This window comes from Natrix helvetica, assembly GCF_964273705.1.
Source record: "Natrix helvetica genome assembly, chromosome: 8".
Classification (NCBI taxonomy): domain Eukaryota; kingdom Metazoa; phylum Chordata; class Lepidosauria; order Squamata; family Natricidae; genus Natrix; species Natrix helvetica.
In genome coordinates, this window is record NC_138559.1 from 16,114,602 (window position 1) to 16,137,909 (window position 23,308).

General features: G+C 38.9%; 2 protein-coding genes across 7 annotated transcripts in view; one reads left to right on the plus strand and one right to left on the minus strand.

The window, feature by feature from the left end:
* Positions 1-104: 104 nt before the first annotated feature.
* On the minus strand, positions 105-8,237 carry LOC309395953 (interleukin-36 receptor antagonist protein-like). 3 transcript variants are annotated; one of them, XM_081960657.1, is made up of 5 exons: positions 8,170-8,237; positions 5,400-5,557; positions 2,818-2,931; positions 1,853-1,986; positions 105-617 (listed from the first exon to the last, which is right to left on the minus strand). In XM_081960657.1, exons 2-5 carry the CDS (start codon positions 5,458-5,460, stop codon positions 390-392), a joined length of 537 nt encoding a protein of 178 aa, XP_081816783.1. In that variant the 5' UTR covers positions 5,461-5,557; positions 8,170-8,237; the 3' UTR covers positions 105-389. The 3 variants fall into 3 exon arrangements, with proteins under 3 accessions (XP_081816783.1, XP_081816782.1, XP_081816784.1); XM_081960656.1 differs by having other exon boundaries at positions 5,400-5,570; positions 8,170-8,209; XM_081960658.1 differs by lacking the exon at positions 8,170-8,237 and adding an exon at positions 7,752-7,839 and having other exon boundaries at positions 5,400-5,570.
* A 5,962-nt stretch (positions 8,238-14,199) lies between these two features.
* OGDH (oxoglutarate dehydrogenase) overlaps positions 14,200-23,308 on the plus strand; it is a 48,175-nt gene continuing 39,066 nt past the window's right edge. For all 4 annotated transcript variants that reach the window (XM_081961196.1, XM_081961198.1, XM_081961195.1 and 1 more), the window contains exons 1-2: positions 14,200-14,315; positions 20,567-20,818. In XM_081961196.1, coding sequence (XP_081817322.1) covers positions 20,594-20,818 — 225 coding nt within the window. In that variant the 5' untranslated portion in view covers positions 14,200-14,315; positions 20,567-20,593. The remainder of the gene's footprint in view (positions 14,316-20,566; positions 20,819-23,308) is intronic.

Below are 23,308 nucleotides of genomic sequence, written 5' to 3' on the forward strand. Positions count from 1 at the left end.
TTGTTGTATATAATGTTTTTATTCTGTCTGTACACCGCCCCGAGTCCACTTGGGGAGAGGGAGCGGTTGACAAATCCAATAAATAAATCCAATAAATAAATCAAAACTAAATGCATCCAAGTTGTATTATAGACAAGAAATCAACTTTAGCTTCACCTCTTCCATCAGTACCACCATGTTACATCTCCCATGCTCCTTGGAGGCCAGAAATAAAACAACACTAAGAGGGCAATCCTGAATTTACTCACAATTAGAAGTTTCAATTTTTAATCAAATCATTATTATTGCTTACTTTATCATGACTAAAGCTTCATTTTACTACATACAAAATACGCTGGTGACAGCCTTGCCCTATTGCTGTCCTCTTTATTCCTTTTTCTTCAAAAATTTTACTTTAGAGTGGAAACAACTTTTTCAAAATGAAATAAAATTATGTTAGGACTTTCTAGTTTACAAAGAGCAACAGGCATGTTTGGGAGAATTGAGGTACCTAAGAACCAACCAGGGAATTCTGCAGATTCAAAGCAGCAAGTTGATTTACTGCCTTTAGTGAAAACGTAGAAAGAAAATTTCTTCAGTTCCTTATTGTCTTTGTAAAGATCCATGATGTTGCATTCCTGAAAAAAATACAAGGCTTGGTTAGGAGAGCTGCAGGATTAGCTACTTCTGTTTTAATCCATATGTTAATTGTTAAAAATATTGAAATACAAAGAATTTTTTTTAAAGCATGGTAAAACAAGCAAACAAAAGACAGCTACATTTCGGTTTTAAAACAGCATTGTAAAAAAGAACAAGTAAATTTTTAGTGATATATCTCGCATGGTCAGCCAGATGTTTAGACTGGATTTATCATTTTTGTCCACCTATTGAGTCTTTCCTAAGGACATGGGATAGGCTGGGTGTCTGCCACTTGCTGCTCCAGAGCCACATGCGGCTCTTTGAGCCCTCTGCTGTGGCTCCCTGTCGGGTGATTCCCACCACTGGCTGGCCCCATCTCTCTCCCTCCCCTCCCAGGCACTCCTTGCCTGGCCTGAGAAGGTAAGGGCAATGGCAGGGGATGGAGAAGAGGAATATTTCTGGCTTTAAATCTATATGTTGCTTTATCATTTTCTCCAGCCATGTATGTATTTTCATCCAAAAAATGTTTGCCTTTGGACAGGTTCACCACATATGGTAATATGAACTTGGCATCTGGTTGCATTTCCAACATTTCGGACATGTTTTTAAAAATCTTTGCTAGCCTTGCCGATGGCAAGTGTCACCTGTAGAACATTTATACAGGTTTTCCTTGTACTTAGTTGCCATTGCCAATTTATAGTTTCTTTCCCAAGTTTTTTGCCATTTATCTAATTCTATAGTATACCCAAAAAATTTTGCCCCTGTTATCATTGTTTCTTTCACTTGTTCATTTTCCATTTTAAGGCATAATAAATAGCTATATATTTTCTTTACTAACTTTTCATCCACACCTAATAGTACCTAATCAAGTATTGTTGGCTCTTTATAGAAACCAATATCTTTACATCTTTTTAGATTGTATTTGCAAGTGATTTGGCAATTTCTGTTTAGTTTTAAGTTCCCCTTTCTCATTTAAAATATCTTTATACATTACAATGTTCCCAAGTTTACCACATTTGGATGTTTCAGTGCTTCCATTATTGAAGGCCAGACTGGTATTTGCGTGTAATTTTTTGCTTTAACTTTTTTCCCATACTAGAAGTTGAGCATTCCTTACATAATGTCTTTGAAAGTATCTACCTGCTGTGGTAGTTTTTAATGCACTATGTAGGTAGTGTTAATTATAATAGAGAATAAGTATGCAATTCTTCAGAAATTAAAATAAGAAACTCACCAATATCACTAGCTGAGGACCACCAGTATTTGACTTCAGGCAGCTCAAGGCCTTGTTTTTACCAGTGAGTCCCATAAAGATGGGTCGGTTTCTAAAATCTAAGTTGTCATTGGGGATCACAGCCATCAACTGCTCTGCAGAACAATAACAATATAGATGAGTCAACAAAAATAGAGAAAAGCATCTTTATTTGGAAGTGGAGTTTTGAATGACAAGCTGTGGGGGGGGGGGAAATGTCAGTAAAACTTTTTAAGCTATCAAATAAATCATAAAGCAAATATTAGTTTTAAGGTATTCATTAGGTCTTGCGTTATTCTATGCCCATGCTGATAAGTGTTCAGATCATATGGTAGTTTGCAGTTTGCACCCATTACTACATCTACAATATTAATAACATGTAAATACTATAACAAGATTTTTACTGATCATAAGAAGAATTGATTATTCTGCACTGAGGATCTTTTTCTTTGGATCATCCATCTGGACTATATAATTCCCCTCCCACAAGAGATGTGGGTCTCAGATTATAGTGACTAGGAAGATAAAGTAACATGTTTTACCAGTTATTTGATATAATTGCTATTTCCCTAAACAGTCAACCAAGAGGTTCTGGGAGGTTTTGGTGTTTTTATTTCTTTTGTTTTCTTTTGCACAGTGAGATTTCCAGCAAGACTATTTAGATTAGATTTTAAAATCTCATCTAATTTCCAATGTTGGAATACTTGCCCGTATTTTAATTGCGAGATTGCTCCTTATAGTTCTGGATTCAGAATTTCTTGCCAATATATACCAGAAATATTATTTTGGACTTTGTTTAGTTAGTTGACTGTTTCCATAATAAGTCTTCCATAAAACCTGGGAGATAAATAGTTCTTTATAGTATCTCCTAGGATTGGAAGAGGTCACTGGAAAATAATAATAACATAATATAAAATTATGTTGACTTCAATGTTGCTTTTTAATACCTGGTGTCCTAGAATCCAGCGGCCGTGCTATCAGGTAATCGTTCTCAAAAAAGAAATATTTCTGTTCGGTATCCCACATTCTGAAGTTCCAGGGGTCATTCACAACTTCTTTATCTGGAAGACATGGCTATGAGTGAATAGAGATCTTTAAAGTGATGAAAATACGTAAGATATTAGCATACAAAGCAGACGTCAGTAGAAGAAAATGCAGGTAGTCCTTGACATACAGTATAACAGTTCATTTAGTGACTGTTCAAAGTTACAACAGTACAGAAAAAAAGTGGCTTGTGACCGCTTTTCACACTTATGACCACTGCAGTATCCCATGCTCATATGATCAAAACATTAGACACATGGCAACTGGCTTATTTAGTGATAAAAGTCCTAAAATGGGGCAAAACTCACTTAAAAACTGTCTCACTTAGCAACATAAATTTTGGACTCAATTGTGGTCAGAAATCGAGGTCTACCAGTATATAATTTAATGAGTTTTCCCTCTCCTGCTTCTGCATGTTCACCACTCTGTTGTTGTATAAGGGAGCCAGGAAAACCTGCTCTTCATCCAGGCCTTTGATGAGAAGAGACCCCGCATGTCATCATGCTTGCCATCCTTTATCTTTATATTTTATGTTTTGTTGAATTGAACATAGAGTAATTGATTGGATTGTTGTGAGCCACCCAGTCATTGGGATTCAGCAGCATGCAAGTTTAATAAATTATGGTTGGTCACACAATCAACCAGATGTCTAGGCTGGATTTGGCATTGTTGTTTACCTGTCATGTTCTTTCCAAGGACCATTATTATTATTATTATTATTATTATTACTACTACTACTATACGATTGTATCACAGCGGCCAGTTGATTCGCCGGATTTGGCATTGATTACTAGTCGGGCCCCACCCAGGGGCCTAGGACGTCGTAACGTATTTTCGTAATATACGTGCAGAACCAAGCAGTGCAGCTTTTTGCATTTGACTGATGGTGATTTTGTCAAGTTTTAACTGTTTTAAATGTAATTCCAGTGCTTTTGGAATAGCACCCAGTGTGCCGATTACCACTGGAATTACCACTGCTGGTTTGTGCCATAATCGTTGGATTTCAATTTTTAAGTCCTGGTATTTCACGACTTTTTCATGTTCTTTCTCCTCAACCCTGCTATCACCTGGTATTGCGATGTCTATGATTGTAACCTTCTTTTTCTCAACCAGTGTGATGTCTGGTGTATTATGCGCCAGTATTTTATCCGTTTGTATGCGAAAATCCCACAAGATCTTGACCATCTGACCCTCGACGACTTTTTCAGGCTTATGTTCCCACCAGTTTGTTGCTGTTTTAATGTTATAATTTTTGCACAAATTCCAGTGGATCATTTGTGCCACTGAATTGTGCCGCATTTTATAGTCAGTCTGCGTGATTTTTTTACAGCAGCTGAGTATGTGGTCAACAGTTTCATCAGCCTCTTTGCAAAGTCTACATTTGGCTTATTATTATTATTATTATTATTATTATTATTATTATTATTATTATTATTATTATTATTATTATTGCATCAACAGAAGTGTATCACAGCGGCCAGTTGTTTCGCGGAATTTGGCATTAATTACTAGTCGGGCCCCACCCAGGGGCCTAGGACGTCGTAACGTATTTTCGTAATATGTGTGCAGATCCAAGCAGTGCAGCCTTTTGCATTTGACTGATGGTGATTTTGTCAATTTTTAACTGTTTTAAATGTAATTCCAGTGCTTTTGGAATAGCACCCAGTGTGCCGATTACCACTGGAATTACCACTGCTGGTTTGTGCCATAATCGTTGGATTTCGATTTTTAAGTCCTGGTATTTTGTGATTTTTTCATATTCCTTCTCGGCGACCCTGCTATCACCTGGTATTATTATTATTATTATTATTATTATTATTATTATTATTATTATTATTATTATTATTATTATTATTATTATTATTATTTTATTGCTGAAAGTCCAAGAAGAAATAGCAATTCAGTTGGTTCTCTTCTGCATTATCCATTTTTTATTCAGCTGTAATCAAGATTTGGGAGGAGGGGTATTTATTATTATTATTATTATTATTATTATTATTATTATTATTATTATTCGCATAATCAACCAGATGTTTCGACTGGGTTTGGCATTTTTATCTACCTGTGAAATCCCTCCCAAGGAGCTGGGATAAGCAGGTGTTATTGTCTGATGATGTTAAAGGTATTGTCACAGGATGTAACCTGTTCTAAGGAAAGCTGCCTTTTGCAATTGACTGGTAGTGATTTTGTCAATTCCAATGGCTTTTATTATGCACCACCTTGCAAACATTTTTTCACATTCATGGCTCAAATCAAGGTTGCAGATTGCCAAGACATTGAATATAATTACAAATATGCATATTGCTATTTCCCTTGACCCATTTCGTTCAATTCTTGAGATGAGTCTAAATCTCTCCATTGTTAAGAAACTGAAAGGTAGCAATTTATCAAGTTCCCAGTTCTAATATGTTCATCTTGCAATGAAACTGTGGGCCATGCACAACCAAATAAGGTTTTAGATTGCAATCCTGAAGTTGCTATTCACCTTTAAATGCATGGAATAAATCTTCCAATTCTTCATCCACTGTTCTCTTCTGCGGTTCCATCTCAATAGTTACTGAGTAACTTACTCAAACAATTACTGCTTTCTGTCTCTGTTATCACCTTTCAAGTGATGCCTCTTTTGCAGTTATAGTTACAATCCTAGAAGACGCAACTGAAAGAGATTAGCATTACATTCATGATAAGAAGAGAATTAGAGTCCACAATCATTCTAAGCAAAAAATGACAAGAGATCAAGCGCTATGCTGCATATGGATAGAAACCAGAAGACTGGTTTTTTAAAAAGAGAATGAAGGCAATGGACTGCTTTATTATTGTCCTAGGATTGTTTGGATTGGTATTTCTTATTATGGCTTTGCAGAATTTTTGCTGAAAGAAGAAATAAAGGGAAATAAAATGCTTTATATAAAGAAAGAAAGGGGGAAGGGGAAGGGGGGGAAAGGGAAAAGAGAAAAGAGCCCGACTTTTAAAAGTTACAGGACAAAATAGCAGCTTAGTATCTAGATTTGCGGACATGCCCACAGTCAACTGAAATAGACTTGCCTTCCATAAAACTAGAAAAACAAACTTCTGCCGTTTAATTTAGATGGAAGGTCAGAGAGAGGATTCTCCACCCTGTCCTGTGGAGCAAATAGCTCAAGCAAGATTAAAGGATGCCGTGAGTGTGCTTTTGAACAGGTTTTGATTCCTGGTAACTTGGAGTTTCCTTGGCAAGATTTCAGAAGTGGTTTGCCACTGGCTTCTTCCTAAGACTATGAGACAGAGGGACTGGTCATCCAACTTAACTTCTGTGCCTAAAGCGGGAATTGAACTCACGGTCTTCTGGTTTCTAATTCAATGCCTTGACCCCCAGCTCTCTTTTACAAGGATGCCATAGAAGGGGGGGGGATTAAAACAGGAAGAACTTTCTAAGTCTCCCTCCCTGACAGGCACCACTTTCCAATCAATCTCTCTCTGGCCCACCTTGATGCTCCTAAGGATCTCATGCAGGAACAGCCAAATTGGTGAACTATATTTTGTAAAGTTTGGGAAACATTTGAAAGGCAAAATGGAAACTTGACTATCTATGCAGTTCCTTATTTGAAGATGTCTTTGGATTTTTTATTTTGGAACCAATATGGTTGTTGGAATGGATTTCTTAATAAAGGATGGTTCCCCATTACAACATCTTCTTAGCTTCGTAGCCCTGCTTTATCACCCTGCTATCACTGAAGATACAGTGACCTCATTTTATTTTATATTATATATCTCATATTTTGGCACTATGATTCTTAGATATTAAGGCTATAGTATTAGCTATTAGTAGGAAATGATTAAAGTGCATAGTCCCTCCATTTCATCCTGTTAACTATATTTGAAGATATGTTAGATGAGAGATAATAACCTTTCCTTTTATTCACCCACTAAACTTGCTGGGTTTGCTCCAGCCCTTTATAATATAATATCAATATAATATAATATCAATATAATATAATATCAATATAATATAATATCAATATAATATAATATCAATATAATATAATATCAATATAATATAATATCAATATAATACAACACATCATATCATAAAATATTATATTACTAGACTACAAATATCTTATAGGAATGCATAAACAAGGCTGTCACCTGTGCAAGTGTCTGAAAAGAAAGCTCATTCTATTCTCCAGTGATGAAGGTGGGGTGTTTTTTTGCAGCAGCAGATTGGCATACCTCCTACCAATTTAGCTGTCTTTGAAAATAGTGCTTTGAAAACAATTGCAAAATGCTTCACCCAATACATTTCTCTCTGTGTGTGTTTAAAATCCACACAAGTGAAAGAGAACTGCTTGGTTCCAGAAATATTATGAATGACCACTGTTTCTGCAGGTGAGCCTTGCAAAAGATTATGAAATTGCTAGCCCACTCTCCTATGACTTTAAAGCAGGAGAATTCACCTGAAAGCGTAAGGTTTTAGGAAATTTTATTAGGGTTTCAGAACTCTACTAAAAACAAATGCCACTAAAGAGTGACTCTGGGGTCCCACGCAAACTGTATATAAGCATTAGGCCACCAAATGTGCCTTTCGTTTAAAAGATGCACTTGAAAGAAAAATTCAAGGGGAGATACTGGAAAAGTTAACTTTTTGATTCTGGCTTTACAAGAGATTCAGTTGTAAACCAGGCAAATGTCCCCTTCCCACAGCTTCTAACCCCCCAGGAAAAATAGCAGTTTTGTTTGACCTGTTAGTTTGGGGAATGTTTAAATGGAATTTTTTAAAACAAAACAATCAAGGACATTAAGATTGAATTTACCCATTTTGTTTCCTATTTCAAGAAAAGGGGGGGGGACCAAATACCTATCAAATTTTGATGTTTGCTGTTCAGTTTCAAGGTGCATAGTTCTAATTTCCCACTCTTGCTACAGGCAATGCTGGGTTAGAGATGATAGTAGGCAGTTTTGTTTGGAGAGAAATTCCAGAATAGGACCATTGCTTGCCTACATAACCAAGAAGACAGATCTATTCATGTCATACAAAAGGGGAACTTAAGTTAGCAGAATCGTTTTCAATCCTCTTGAAAATATGAAGGTCAAAAGTTATTTGTATTTCCTCTGCATTTCCTATTAAAGTAGAGATTTAGACTGGGGAAAATTAGAGGACTCTTGATTTTCTGTCTCACAACCAAAATGATTGCATAAATAGAAGAGAGAAATCTGAACATTAAAAAGAAAGAAAGATAATAAAGAAAGATAATAGGAACTAAAGGAAATAGTACCTCAGCTGATTGAATGAGTCCTGTTCCACGCTGTGCTTTCTTTTGATTTGGATTTTGCAATGGTTTTGCGTAAGGTTTTAACAGCTTCCTAGTAGTTAAACATCATCAATACGTTGCAGTTTCAAGGCTAGGCACAATATAAAGTTAGCAGGAAGTTTTCTTCCTGTAAAATAAGAAATTCAATGTACTTTATGAATACTTTTACTGTTTATTCAAAACAGTTTTTATTAAGCAGTTTTCTTTATTTTATATCACCGTTTCTATCTTTATAGCGCTCTGATATCAATATATCTCCTAAGTACATACAAACTGTCTTCCTTGTTCTTCCTTTCCTGTTGTGCACATATCTATTCTTATTCTTTGCTTCTATTCTCTAACCAGTTATACCATGTACCCCAAAACAGATAATATTCCGTTTCTCCTCTTTCTTTTATCTCCATTATTAGCCTATCCATCTCCGCACATTCTAACACTTTTTAATCACCATTTCATCAGAAGGGGTACTATCGTTTTTCTAGTTTTGCACGTAAACGATTCTAGCTGCTGTTATTATGTGTAATATGATATACTGAAATTTTTTACTGTAGTTTCTTATTAATATACCTAATATGAATAGTTCTGGTTTTGGGTCTGTTTGTTGTCTAGTCATTTCCTCCAGCCATTTTCTTATCCTTGTCTAATATTTCTTTGCAGCTGGGCATGACCACCACATGTGGTAGTATGTTCCTAGCCTCTTTTTCCATTTCCAGCATTCCGCTGTTCTGTTTGGAAACATTTTCTCCAATCTTGCTGGAGGCAAATGCCAGCGGTAAAACATTTTATATATTTTTCTTTGTAAACTGCAAACATTATACTGTGTTTCCCCGAAAATAAGACAGGGTCTTATTTGTTGAGGAACTTGCCTGCCTGAGAGTTCTCCTTTCTACGGATACATTACTTGGAATGCTGACATCTACATTCCATAAGTCCCCCTCCCCACCGCCATAAGTATGGCAACTAACAAACGAAGCAAGAAAGTTATGGCTTCAGCTAGAGTTGTTTCGAGAATTGACACTAAAATCAGAAAAAGAAAAAAATAGAAAACAAATGCAAAGTGCAAAAACAGAAAGAAAAAAGCAAAAGAAAGAAAAATATTTGGAAAAAAAGGAATATTCAAGAACTGATTCCCAATATTCCTTGCAACAAGTTGTGGCAGATATAATATTTCCCCATACCCATAAGATTATATACACAATTCACTTTTCCCATAATATCCCCCCTCTTATCCTTCCACACATCCAAAAATTACCCATTTCTGTCACAAGTACTGGCAGAAAGTTCGTAAAGGGTTTTCAGAATTTTATAGATATATTTATTGCAACCCCGGTTGAATAAGTCAACCTTATATTCCTTTCTTTTGGTTTTGACAATCTTGATCTTTTCATCAGATTACTGTTTTAAGGCTTGAATTTCCATGCAAAACATTTTTTTCTTTCTTCTCAAATATTCATGGACCTTTATGGAAAGGAAACATGATAAGGTCACAGATCCAAGTAGACAAGCCATCTTCTCATTCCTGACCTAAGCAGACTTGGGGGTAAGCCAGGAATCATTTTGAAATAAAACCACAAAGCCTGGTGCCAAGTAAAACCTCTCTTACAATAATACAATAATACAATAGTAGAGTTGGAAGGGACCTTGGAGGTCTTCTAGTCCAACCCCCTGCCTAGGCAGGAAACCCTATACCGTTTCAGACAAATGACTATCCAACATCTTCTTAAAGACTTCCAGTGTTGGGGCATTCACAACTTCTGGAGGCAAGCTGTTCCACTGATTAATTGTTCTAACTGTCAGGAAGTTTCTCCTCAGTTCTAAGTTGTTTCTCTCCTTGATTAGTTTCCACCCATTGCTTCTTGTTCTGTCCTCAGGTGCCTTGGAAAATAGTTTGACTCCCTCTTCTTTGTGGCAACCCCTGAGATATTGGAACACTGCTATCATGTCTCCCCTAGTCCTTCTTTCTCTTAAGCTAGACATACCTAGTTCCTGCAACCGTTTGTTGGTTCCTGCAATCTTGGTTTTCATATTATGAAGAAATAGTCTTCGTAGAACTATTTGGTGGTGGTGGTGGGGGGAATTGAGTCATTGTGATTTGTGAAGAGATTGTCCTCTGGCTCCCCCTCATGAATCAAAGTGAAAACAAAATCAATCTCTTTACAAAAGATTGCTTTTATTTTCACTTTTGATTCACTCTTTTCAAGAGATTGTAGCAAATACACAAGACTATCAGATGTGGGTTGCAAAACTCGGGTTTGCAAACGCTGCAGTGAAGAGAGATAAAGAAAACTGATGCCACGAACAGGTCACCCAGATTTTAAAGCACAGGTCTACTGGCCCTACGTTTAAAAAAAAATCATGGTTGCTTTGAATAAAGCAACAATTGGCTTTGTTCTGTGGATATGTTAGCCACAAATAACAGGTTTAAAAATGGGCAAAAATATTTGTAGTTTAGAGCTGTGGTGTGGGGTCGTTGGTGCTCTCTGAGCTAAGTTGTTTTCTTGCAGACATTTCATCAATCCAACTACCCTCGGTGCTCAGACACTTCAATTAGGTTATCCCAGGGGTGTCCAAACTTGGGAACTTTAAGACTTGTGGACTTCAACTCCCAGAATTCCCCAGCTGGGGAATTCTGGGAGTTGAAGTCCACAAGTCTTAAAGTTCCCAAGTTTGGACACCCCTGGGTTATCCCATCAGATGCAAAGTATAGCATCTGTTATCCTTCCACCGTCTAAAAAGGCTAACCGAATTTCCCCTTTCTATATTGGAACACACCTATAAATTACCAGAAGGACTAACAGGAAGTTTATTTAGAGATTTTGACTGCACGGGGTATGTTTAATCTTTTTTTTCCTTCTGGTAAGAGTAGCGATTTAAAGGTGATAACGTTAACTGCAAATATACGTAAATACATATATTTACATAACCAATAAACATCCCTACACAAGAGCCGCTGAATTTTCACGAGTCCTTTCTGTTTCTTGGAAATCAAGTCAAATAAATCCGCGGCCAAGGCTGAGCAAAGTTCGGCTACGCTCAGCCCCGGTGCCTCTCTAGCGCCGCCCAAGACGGAAAAGTGGCTCGCTGTGCGATGTGGAACAGGGCCAGACCAGCCTCACCCTGGGGCGCAGCCTCGGAGCCAACAAGACCGGGCTAGGCTTGCCAAGGGGGCGGACGGGCGTTTCCTACTCCGAAACCGGACAGCCCATCTGGGCAAAGCCTTCCTCAAGTTGCGATTGTTGTTGCCCAGGGCAAGGCAAGCGAGGAAGGGAGCGCCAAGCCCCACGAACTGGCCGGAGGGAGCGCTGGCGCTCCGGGCTTCTCCGAAGTCCGCAGAACTTAAGTTCGGCCGAGTCTGGTTGGTGTGTGGCTTCTCGGGCGTTGCCTGCCCTTGCGAACTGCGGAGGCAGGCCGCTTGGGCTATGATTCAGCATGCGGGGTAAACCGAGGTGGCTGCGTTGGGTTGAATCCGAAGGCTGAATATCACCCTGTTTTACGTTTGCACGAAACAAACGCGCCATATTGTTTGGATCCTAGTGGCCGTGAGTACGTCCCCCTCTTATTGTACACCAAACCACCCCCACCCACCCCCAAAAATAATCAAAATTGGAATTACTGAAGCTCTGTCATGGGTGCGCACAGCCACTAGGTTTCTAAACGACTAAAGGTATTAATACCCTTTATTAATATTAATCATATTTAATACCCGATTAAAGGTACTGTGTGAACTCGGGTTAATTCGGTTACCAGGTTAAGCAGATGCACCATGTGTTGCAGCTACTGTAATCATGTGCACTCTGTTGTAATGTACAATGCATCCCGTATTTCAGCCTTTCCCAATCAGATTCCAGAATTCCCATTCATAGACTGGGGATTGCGATAGTTGGAAGTCAGCTCATCCAGATTTGGGGCTCCCATCATCCACTATAAAACCCTGGATTCATGAGAAGACCCAGTTCCACTACTCAAATGCCCCCACTTTGGGGAGATCCATCTTCTACCTCCAGGCATCATTTGCCCCTGCAAGAAATATTAAGACATACACAATATACGGGCAAATCTCTCTCTACTTTTCATGGCAATGTTTTACTAAGGAGTCTTCTGGTTGCTAGTGTTTCACCTGACCTACCTTGAAGGGACATTGTTGGGATCATAATAAAGTAGAATAAAATATGGATTAAAACATAAGAATGAAGACGTGGCATGAAAGGGACAGTTAGAAGCTTGCTTAAAGGGACAGGGAAATGTCATCAGCCTTCAACCGCAACATGTTCCAGTAAATGTCCCTATGTCAAAAGTCCAAAACCACAGGGTTCAATTAAAGTTCGTTAATGGCACGTAGTCCATACCTGTAACAAAAGAAGAAGTAAGATCCCCATCTCCTTATAAGGCTTTTTCCTCAAGGTAACCAATAAGAAATGAGTAAAGTGTTTCCCTGTTACACTGTCTTTGAGAATGTATAAGAATGCGTGCTTCGATAATGAAGGTCGTTCAGAAATTCACAACGTTAGCCATGGGCTAACTTTTCTGAAACTGGCTGCCAAATAAACTTTTCCTGTATCCTGAGAAGTCTAAAGCCTGTCAATTTCTGCAACAATAAAATGTTCCTTGACTTGCACACACAAGCAGAGTAAAAACCTGTCAGGAATATATTTTCAGAGGAGCTAATTCACTGATACACAGCAAAACTCCCTGGATAAGTCAACATAAATATACATGGCTTTTCTCTGTAAATTGGGGAAAAGATTTGTTCTTATAAACTGCCTCTGCCTCTACAATTGAGGAATTTAGCAAAGCTGGAAACTGCAAGGGCATGTATTGGGGGGGGGGGGAGAGATTGATTTATAGAAGTAATATTTAATACTTACATTATGGAATATAATTCTGACTGTGGGACACCCCCCCCCCCCAATGAAATATTTTGGGAAATATTTTAAAAGGCAGGATAGAATATTTCCCTCAAATGAGAAAACTCTTAAGGGAGGCAAAAACCAGCCCTGCCCCAAGCAGAAATTGAGGAGGCCAGCTTTTAGAAATGTAGATTTGGTAATCCATTCAGAAAGACTGGGTCAAAACAGAATCTCAGATAAGCGACAAACAAAAGGTTAACAAAATTAGCTCAAACACCTAGGATTTTCACTTCCTCTTTTGCCTATAGAGCCAGCCATGACCCCTACATGGCCCCATAGGAATCCAGAAGGTATAAAAACCCACCCACTCTCAACGCCATTTTGTCAGCTGTCTTAGAATCACATGGTTGGTAGTTCTGCTTCATCAATAAACGGACCCTTTTCCCAATCAGTCTCCACTTTATTTCCAGCGCCTTTCTCACAGCTTAGAACTGGATCTGGAATTTTTCTTCCAGCATGACAATGCAGGGTTCTCATAAGATCTCTTCATCCATATATTGTGGGAGAATATTAAATAGCTTACCACATCTCTGCAAAAAATAATAATAATCAGAAGTCTGGCAGCACCTTTCCCAGCTCATCAATTTTATTAAAAACTATGTTTTCATAAGCAGTAGTTGACTTTACCTAATGCACAAAAGTGAGCTACAGCTCTCAAAAGCCGATAACCCATTAAATTTGACCATCACTTTTCGGGATTTCATGTTGGGTGTCCCATCCAGCGTCCAACCGGTTCTTAACAGTTACAGAGTTGGAAGGCACCTTGGAGGTCATCTAGCCCAACCCCCTGCTCACGCAGGAGACCTTTACTAGGAACTCGAACTGCCGACCTTTTTGATCGACCTAATCAACGTCTTAGCCACTGAGCCACGTAGTGAAAATCTCCCAGTTGAGTTTAGCTCCAGATGCCTTCATGGAGACAACCCCTTAAGCTGTCTCAGCCGCAGCGCAATCGCCGGAAAAGTTTCTGTTGACTTTTCGGGCGAGCCTCCCGCGCCAAGATCTCCAGGTTGTCTCCCTTCCTAAAACGCACGCACGCGCGTCCTTGCAAGATCAGGCCAAAAGGCCTCTCCCTCCCTTTCTAACTCTAGGGCTTGCCTGCGTGCGTGATGACGTAGGGAGCGGCAGAGGCGGGGCCGGCTGTTGGCGCTGTCAAGCCGAGCGCGCGGGGGGCGGCGGAGAACACCGAAGAGGCGCTGCCAGGTAACGGGCCGTGAGGGGGGCGGTGGGGGCTGAGGCGCTACGCGGGCTCCCCGAAAGCCACTGGCGCAGTGAAACTATCGGGGCGGCGACGGCTAAGGCCGCCCTTCCCGGAGGCCGGGGTGGTCCTATAGGCCGGCGTGTCCTTGAGGCGACGTCGCTCGGGATGGAACGGTGGATGGATGGGCGAGCGGGGAGTCAGTCAGACCCCGCGCGCCTTCTCAACTATCCCGCGCATGCGCCCCCCTCTCCCTTCCCTTTTTCTAGTTGGGAGCAATGCCGGCCGGCAGGCTGCCTAGCTGAGTTGGCTTCTTCCGCCTTTGCCAGAACAGGGCCGGACTCCTTTCCCCGGGGCCTCTCAGGTGGGCCAGTTTCTGGGCGGAGGGCTCGGTTATCCCACCCACCCCTGTCCTTTTATTTTATTATGAATGAAAGTCACGGTGAGGGGAGGAAGCGGCCAATCCAGTAATTCAGGGGTGTCCAAACTTGGGAACTTTAAGACTTGTGGACTTCAACTCCCAGAATTCCCCAGCCAGCCATGCTGGCTGGGGAATTCTGGGAGTTGAAGTCCACAAGTCTTAAAGTTCCCAAGTTTGGACACCCCTGCAGTAATTAGACCTCTTTGAAGTTCCCACTTCGATGAAACAGCAAATACCGAGAGTGACTTTTGATAGAAAAGTTTTACTATGCGCCCTTAGTTCTTCCTGTGTGGGCTGCGAAATGTGTAGCAGAGACCTTCAGCGGTGTTTTTCAAACTTGGCAACTTTTAAAGAGGGGTATACTTCTGTTGGAAGAAATGCCCTTGATAACTTCCTACACTTCCAGGATTCCCCAGCTGGAAGTTGGAAGCCCACGCTTCTTAAAGGTTGGCGGGTTTGAGAAGCTGCTGAGCTACAGGAAAGTCTTGTTTAACACTTTTCTGCCTTGTAGAGATCCAAATACATGCAGTATAAATCTAGGTACTCCAATGCACGTTTAAGCACAAACCGTAGGCACCCATCCATGTTTGTAGTTCGTCTAGTCGTTGATATGAATTGTGATGGATTGTCAGTCCTGGTCTTTGGTTTAGGATGTTGTGGGGATTTGATTTACTCAATAAATTGTGGCTGAGTGAATCAAAATGTAAATTAAACACACACATCAAAGCCTAACGGATTGGGATAGGTCTGAAATATTGTAAAATAAATAAAATATTTGGCCTTCTTGTAAAGACTGGATACATGGCTCTCTCCCCCTTCTTCCTTATTTTTAATGTATATATTTGCTGTACAAGTGGAGGGAGTAAAGTTCAAGTGACATTTTGAAGGATATAAAATGAAGATATTTGGGGGGGACACTAACAATGAAATAATATAAATAGTTGTTTTAAAAGTTTTGGTTGGCACCCAAAAACCAGTAAAAGTGGCACTATGTGTAACTTCCTGTGAAGAATATTCTGATGGATATAAGAAAACCACTTTGGTGTAATGGTAAAAGCAAATTGTGGGTGACTTTGGGCCAGCCACTTTCTTTGAGCTTTAGGAAGGAGGCTATAGTAAACATCTTCTAAAAATCCTTGCCAAGAAAACTGCAGGCAGTCACCAGGTGTCAACATTGACTTGAAGGCGCTCCACAACATCTGTAAATTGAGCCTCCTCCATTCCTGTTAGAACTTAACCACTGTACCATATAGTATTTATCATTTTGTGCATAACACATTGTGCTCAACTAAAATTAAATTGGCAGAATCTGTACTTCAGCTTCCTGTGGGAATTTATCCATTGTCTTTGTCAGTTGTGTGACTCAGGCCATCGCATTAAAACTATAATATTACTTGTGATATTATATGTTATATGAAGATAGCAATTGTGTTTCATAAAGGTAGTTTTGTAGTGTTTCATGAACTCAGTCAAAATGTTGTAAGGGGCCCTAGAACATAAGAAATGAGTTAAAGGCAATAAAAGTATTATTTTGGTTGCAGAGCCAATAGCAGATATACTATTAATGTTAGTATATCTTAGGCACTTACTATTTGGTACATGTTGCAGGAAGAAGATAAAGAGGTAACCGCTGGACATTTGGTTCAGTTACAAGAAGGAGAAATGACAGAAATAGCCAGTGTGTTTACTATACCTCATGGAAAAACAAAGCCACCTCCATATACAGTTTTCTTCACCAAGGTGACTGTGTCCAGTTGAGATGCCCTTCCTTGTGTAGTTATAAGGAAGGAAATCTCAACTAATGAGATTTTCTCTCACTTAAAATATAGGTCTCTGTTTGGAAAATTGTAAGTGTCTGTTGTTCCAGGTATACAGTCCTAGTTATTAAACTTGCATAGATTCTTATCAGGTTAGATGAAGTCTTGTCAATTGCATTTCTTGTTTTATATTCAGAGCTACTTTAAAATGCTGCTTCTTTTGTCCTTGTGTTGTTTGGTGATCTCTTTACAATAATGATAACGGAAGCTTGCAGTGCCCTTTTATGAGAACTTGGTTCTGGAACCACCAAACCATATGAGTGAGCTGCAGATTTCTTGTGTAGTTTTCAAATAAATAGACTTATATAAATTGTACTGTACAGCTTTGTGCTGAGGTAGTTTTTCCAAGTCTCATCATTCTTCCTTTTGTGTAAATACATAATGATCTGCCATTGAGCCAGATCATTTTATCAGTAAAGTAATTCAGATTACTCAGGGATGTATCCTATTCACTTTACCAGTTGAATATAATATTGAATATCACTTAGAGACAGTATGCTCTCTTTAACTATTCATGACATTTAAACCAGGGCAGAATGAATATTGGTGTTTGTGTTTTATAACTAAGTAGATCTCTTTGAAACAAGAGGCTTAAGGAAGTATTGTTTGTGTCTTCCAACATACATTTTAATACTAAAATGTCATACTACTGTATAAATTGTCTTAAAAATATCTTAGGATTCTCCGTAGTATATAATCACAGAAAGGACTGTGATTCCCACTCAGCCACAAAAATTCTGAATGGGGTGGAAGTCATCAGAATGCTCCTTTTCTTTGTAAAGGGATCTTGAAAATGGTTCAGCTGAGTTAGTGAATGAGAGTTGATTCCTTGCACCCAGCTTTCTGTCACATGTGTAAGAGTATCATCAAGATGTTCGGAGCATATTATTGTACGTTTATTAAAGACATCTATCCCAATTGGTCTCATCTACACTATATTGCCAAAAGTATTCGCTCACCCATCCAAATAATCAGAATCAGGTGTTCCAATCACTTCCATGGCCACAGGGGTATAAAATCAAGTACCTAGGCATGCAGTCTGTTTTTACAAACATTTGTGAAAGAATGGGTCGCTCTCAGGAGCTCAGTGAATTCCAGCGTGGAACTGGGATAGGATGCCACCTGTGCAACAAATCCAGTCGTGAAATTTCCTCGCTCCTAAATATTCCACAGTCAGCTGTATTGTAAGAACGTGGAAGTGTTTGGGAACGACAGCAACTCAGCCACGAAATGGTAGGCCACCTAAACTCGTCCAACATCAGTGTGTGACCTCACAAATGCGCTTTTTGAAGAAAGGTCAAAAATTCCCATAAACACACTGCTGAACCTTGTGGACAGCCTTCCCAGAAGAGTTGAAGCTGTTATAGCTGCAAAGGGTGGACCGACATCATACTGGATCCTGTGGATTAGGAATGGGATGTCACAGTAAGTTCATATGTGAGTAAAGGCATGTGAGCGAATACTTTTGGCAATATAGTGTATCTATACTGTGTGTGTACATATTTCCTCCATGAAATTAGAAAGATTCATCTTCAGACAAATTATGGAGCAAAATAGTGGTATCAAGATAGAGATGCAAATATAGCAGTCATGTTTTGTATTAATTGTATTCTTCAAATAAATTAGTCAATAACATTGCCTCTTGTTAAAGAGTGATGGCAGGGTAAATTAATTTGACAATTTAATTTGCCAAGAAACTCTCCTTTTTCTTTTTCAAATACTGCTTTAAATAAAGGTTTCCATTTTCTAATTTCCAGAACAATCATGCTTGATTTGGGTTGCAAAATCAGTAAAATTAGGCTTCCATATGATTATAGAAAATAGGCACATGATCTAAAACATGATAATCATGAGCCTGGAACAGTAGCTTACCTACTAAGAATTAAGATAATGATTTGAAAGCAACTTGTATTGTTTGAATATTGTATATCTGTATTTATCAGTGGGGCCCAAGGAAATTAAATATTTAAAATAAACATAAAACTATTCTCTCAAGGGAAACTAAAGCATGGCAGTGTTCTATAGTTTAATAATTTAAATAGAAGCTGTGATTAGTTTAATATTCATGATACACTTAACAATTAAGTAGATGATTGAGAAATGAATAGATTTTAAAATAACTGATTTAGCTAAAGCAACGAGTTTCAAAGAATATTTTTATAATGAACTTCATTTAAAATTTTTAAAAGTCAGGTTAAAATCTATCATAAACTATGATTTTAAGTCTAATAAATACTGTATAGTAACTAGAAAAAGTAATTTTTGATAGTTGCATAGTATGTTTATTAGTTGCACAGTATGTTTATTAGTAGTGACCAGAGTTTTGAATTCAGTTTCAAAATGTGTTCTTTGTAGAATGAAGGAGCACAAACATAATACCTCTTTAAAATAGTTGCAACTTTTCCCAGCATAATGTACAACTTCAAAACTATTCAGGTGTTTTAAAGATTTTTAAACAGGTACTATGTTCATAGTCCCAGATGCACTGAAGCATGATTTTCTAATTGAATTCACATTACTGAAATCAGGATGTAGTGATTACTGACCTTCTCTCCTAGCATAATCAGTACAGGGATGAGTGAATCTATATATATAAAAGCCAAATCCACTCATTCATCACGAAATCTCCAGAACTGTAATGCCTACAAACTTGAAATTTGGCATGTATGTTCCTCTTGGCTTCTAGGTGCTCGCTAAGAACGAATTTTTTGAAATGGCCATCAGATCATTGTATTTCTTATACAGTATTTTTATATGTAGATTAACACGCTCTGATGCTCAGGAGTTAGTCTGAGGGAGAGAAGGGGATAGGATAAGAGAGGATTCTGTGGGGCAAGCCTGAGGGAGAGAAGGGGGAGGGATAAGAGAGGCTTCTGTGGGAATAATCTTAGAGAGAGAAGGGGATAAGATAGGAGAGGCCTCTGTGGGGCCAGCCTGAGGGAGAGAAGGGGATAACATAGGAGAGTCCTCTGTAGGGCAAGCCTGAGGGAGAGAAGGGGGAGGGATAAGAGAGGCTTCTGTGGGACTAATCTTAGAGAGAGAAGGGGATAAGATAGGAGAGGCCTCTGTGGGGCCAGCCTGAGGGAGAGAAGGGAGAGAGGAGAGGAGAGGCTTCTGCTGTAAGTGTCGATTTATAATCCCGATCACATAGTTTCGTAGCAGAGCACAGATATCCAGCTAGTAATATAATACATAATAACTGATATTTCCTCTGATGAAATGGCCTGTGAGCCATTAAAATATAGACAATAATAAACTGAGTTATCCTTTAAGAGTCCTAAGATTGTTACTGTTTTTGACGAAGAACTAAACACTATTACTCTTTTGGACTGTTTCATGTTGGAATTCTTCAAGCTGCCTTGTATTATGTTGACAGCCATCTCTTAGTATCAATTTATTTTGAGGCTAGTACAAAGGAATTCTTAAGGAAAATCATTTTAAACCTAATTATAAGCAACTGCTTTTTAGAGTATTGTACTAAGAGAAAATTCAGGTGTTCAAATTCTCATGACTTTGTTGCTATGCAAAAACTATGTATGAAGGGAAAGTTAGCATTGAAACAGTTATTATTTATTTAGCAGCATTGAAATAGTGAATGGATTCATTGCGAGTTCATGGGGAAAGCCTGGACGAGTGTGAATAGGTGGTAGTTAGAGAATGCTGTCTGGAAAATATTGTACACGTTCTACAAGTGAAAGCTTTTGGGATAAGAGTTGCATCATCAGCTAAATGATAGGACAGATGGAAAGTAGTTTGTGCCATTAAAAGTAGACAGTGCAATCCATATAATCCACTACCTCACATTTTTTAGTTCTTTGGTTCCTAAATCCGTAAGGGAAACAGCATGCACTAGAGGGATTCTTAATCAGATCTACCATATCTCTTATATTCTCCATATGAATAATGAAAGACTCTAAATATAAATCAGCATAGTCTTTGTGTTGACCGCTTGATTGATTTAATAATCTGTGTACTTTTGTTTAATCCCTGACTCTGTTTTTATTTTTTTCCCCAACAGGAACCTGTCTGTTGCTGCAGGACAAAAATGTTTCACTTAAGGACTTGTGCTAGTAAACTAAGGCCATTGACTGCCTCACAGACTGTTAAGACAATTTCTCAAAACAAACCAGCAGCAGCACCAAGGACGTTTCAGCAGATCAGGTGCTACAGTGCACCTGTTGCTGCTGAGCCATTTTTGAGTGGGACTAGTTCAAATTATGTGGAGGAAATGTACTATGCTTGGTTGGAAAATCCAAAAAGTGTACATAAGGTAAGGAGTAGCCTCCCTAGAATGAAGCTTTTTCTTCTGCACTTTGGTACTCATGGTTTAAGGCTAAACATTTTCAGGTCAGTATAGTTGGTCATAGCAGAAGCTCCACCTTGAAGATGATGCTGGAACCTTTCAATTCATTCCAGTTCTACAGAAACATGGTCAACGCAGCACAGAATTGATGAGAAAGGCAACATTGGAACAAATTTGTGAAGTTTGTGATCATCTTCCTCTGAAGAATTATTCTCCTAATTTTGTCAAAGATACCAAAAAAGAGCAATTTCCCTTCATTATTATCTGAGGAATCACAAAACATCTGTGGATCTTTGCTTCTGGAGTAATAGAAATGGATTATGGATTGTAGAAAAGCATTTATACTGTTTATATGTTTATATTCTAAACTGTTTGTACTGCTGTATAATGACTCTATACTGTTTATACTATTTTATTATTTCAAACCAAATTCAAGAACTAGTGCAAGGTACAGTTTGCAAGGGCTGAGATTATTTAGCTGTAGCTGGTGCTAACATTAGTTTTATATGTCACAACATACCAGAGCATAAACCTACCTCATGAGATGCATAGCTGGTCCTATTTTTCTATTGCTTTGTTTGAAAACTATATAATAGAGGACTCATTAGTACTGGTTACTGCTTTGAGGAAGAAACCCTTTTGAATTGGACAGCTAAATGTGACCATGAGAAAGAATTGGACTGGAACAGGATATGAAATCCATAATTCTCAATTGGATTTAATTGGTGATCATTACATATTTGAACTTTGAGTTGCTGTTCATAGCTCAAGGTAGTTGCAACACCAATAGATTCTCTAAACGTTTCTTAGAGAAAGTAGTCCCCACCTCATGAGATAAGACTGAGTAAAAACCTGGTGACTTGTTTGAAGGTCAGACATTTATGGCATAGTAATCAGGTGTACTGACCATTGTAAAACTGGCTAATTCAACATGCAATTTCCAAGGCAATTGCATGTTGAATTCTATCTCTGTTTCCCTTTTGCTCTGTCATTAGGTAATGACAGAGCAAAAGGGAAATAGAGATAGAATTCATATTAGAGATAGTTCATGGATAAGCATTACAATAACCTTTGGTCTGAAGCACTATAGACCAGCGATGGCGAACTTTTTTTGGCTCGTGTGCCATAAGTGGGGGGAGCGTTTGTAGGCGTGCCACACTCATAATACAATGTGCGACCCCCCAGTGTGCATGCACGCACTACAGGCGCGACCATCCCATTTTTGCATGCTTTTTTCGCCCTCTCCAGGCTCCAGAGACTTTATAGGAGCATGGGGAGGGTAAAAACAGCCTCCCCCACCCCCCCGGAAGCCCTCCGGAGGCTTCAGGGACTTTCAGGAGGCTTCCCTGAAGCCTCCGAAGCAGTCAAAACGACCCTCCGAGCAAACAGGAAGTCCATTTCTGAATTTCCGGTTTGCCCGTAGGGCCTTTTTTTTGCTCTCCGGAGGCATCAGGGAAGCTCATGAAGCCTCCGGAAGGTCTCCTGGGAGACGGGGGAGGCTCTTTTCTTATAAAGCTTCGGTAGCCTGGGGAGGGCGAAAAATGGCTTTAAAAAAGGATGAACTCAGCTGGCCAGCGAGCGCATGCGTGCTGGCTAGCTGACAGGGCAGCGCCTCGCGTGCCCTGACAAATGGCTCCGCATGCCACCTGTGGCACACGTGCCATAGGTTCGCTATCACTGCTATAGACTAGGAGAAATGCAGAACAACACAAACTCAGTTGGCTGATTACATTGAGTGGTATTGGCCTATTGAAATGTACCAGTATTTTTTCACTGATTCCATTCTTCACCAACTGTCACTGAAAAATGAAGCATCATAAAACAATATTGCTACTTACTGGGCATCATAATTTTATCACTTTTTTTTCCAGGATATACACCATTTATAAACATGCATAAAGTGCTGTAGAAATTAAGGTGCCTCTATTCGGTAGGGAAATATTCTGAAAATACAGCTTGGATTCTCCCTCTATTTTTTAGAGTTTCATATTTAAATATAAAAGTTCAGGTCCAAATATTCTCTTTTGGATTTTATTATTTTTTTTATTGGACTTTATTATTATATATTTGGACATTATTTTCTGCATAATTAGAAATTCTTTAAAAATAGAATGGTTTGCAAATAAAATCTGATATACACATTTCTATGCTACCTAAATTATAGTTTCTAGATTACTTAAAATCATAAAATCAAACCAGGATAAAAAGAGGCACTGTACAATACTATTCACTCAACTAACTAGGTTTCTCCTCAAAGAGCAGACCAACTCTCCCCCCCCCCCCCCAAATTTGGATGCTTTAAATCAGAATTGGGAAACCTATTGCCATAAGACATTACTGAATATGATTGATTCAGTATGCCTCAAGCAGCCAATAGTGAGGAATGCTGGGATACTTTTAAAAACATATCCTGTAACTCCATTCTAAATGCTCCCTCTCTTTTTTCCAGTAATTAAA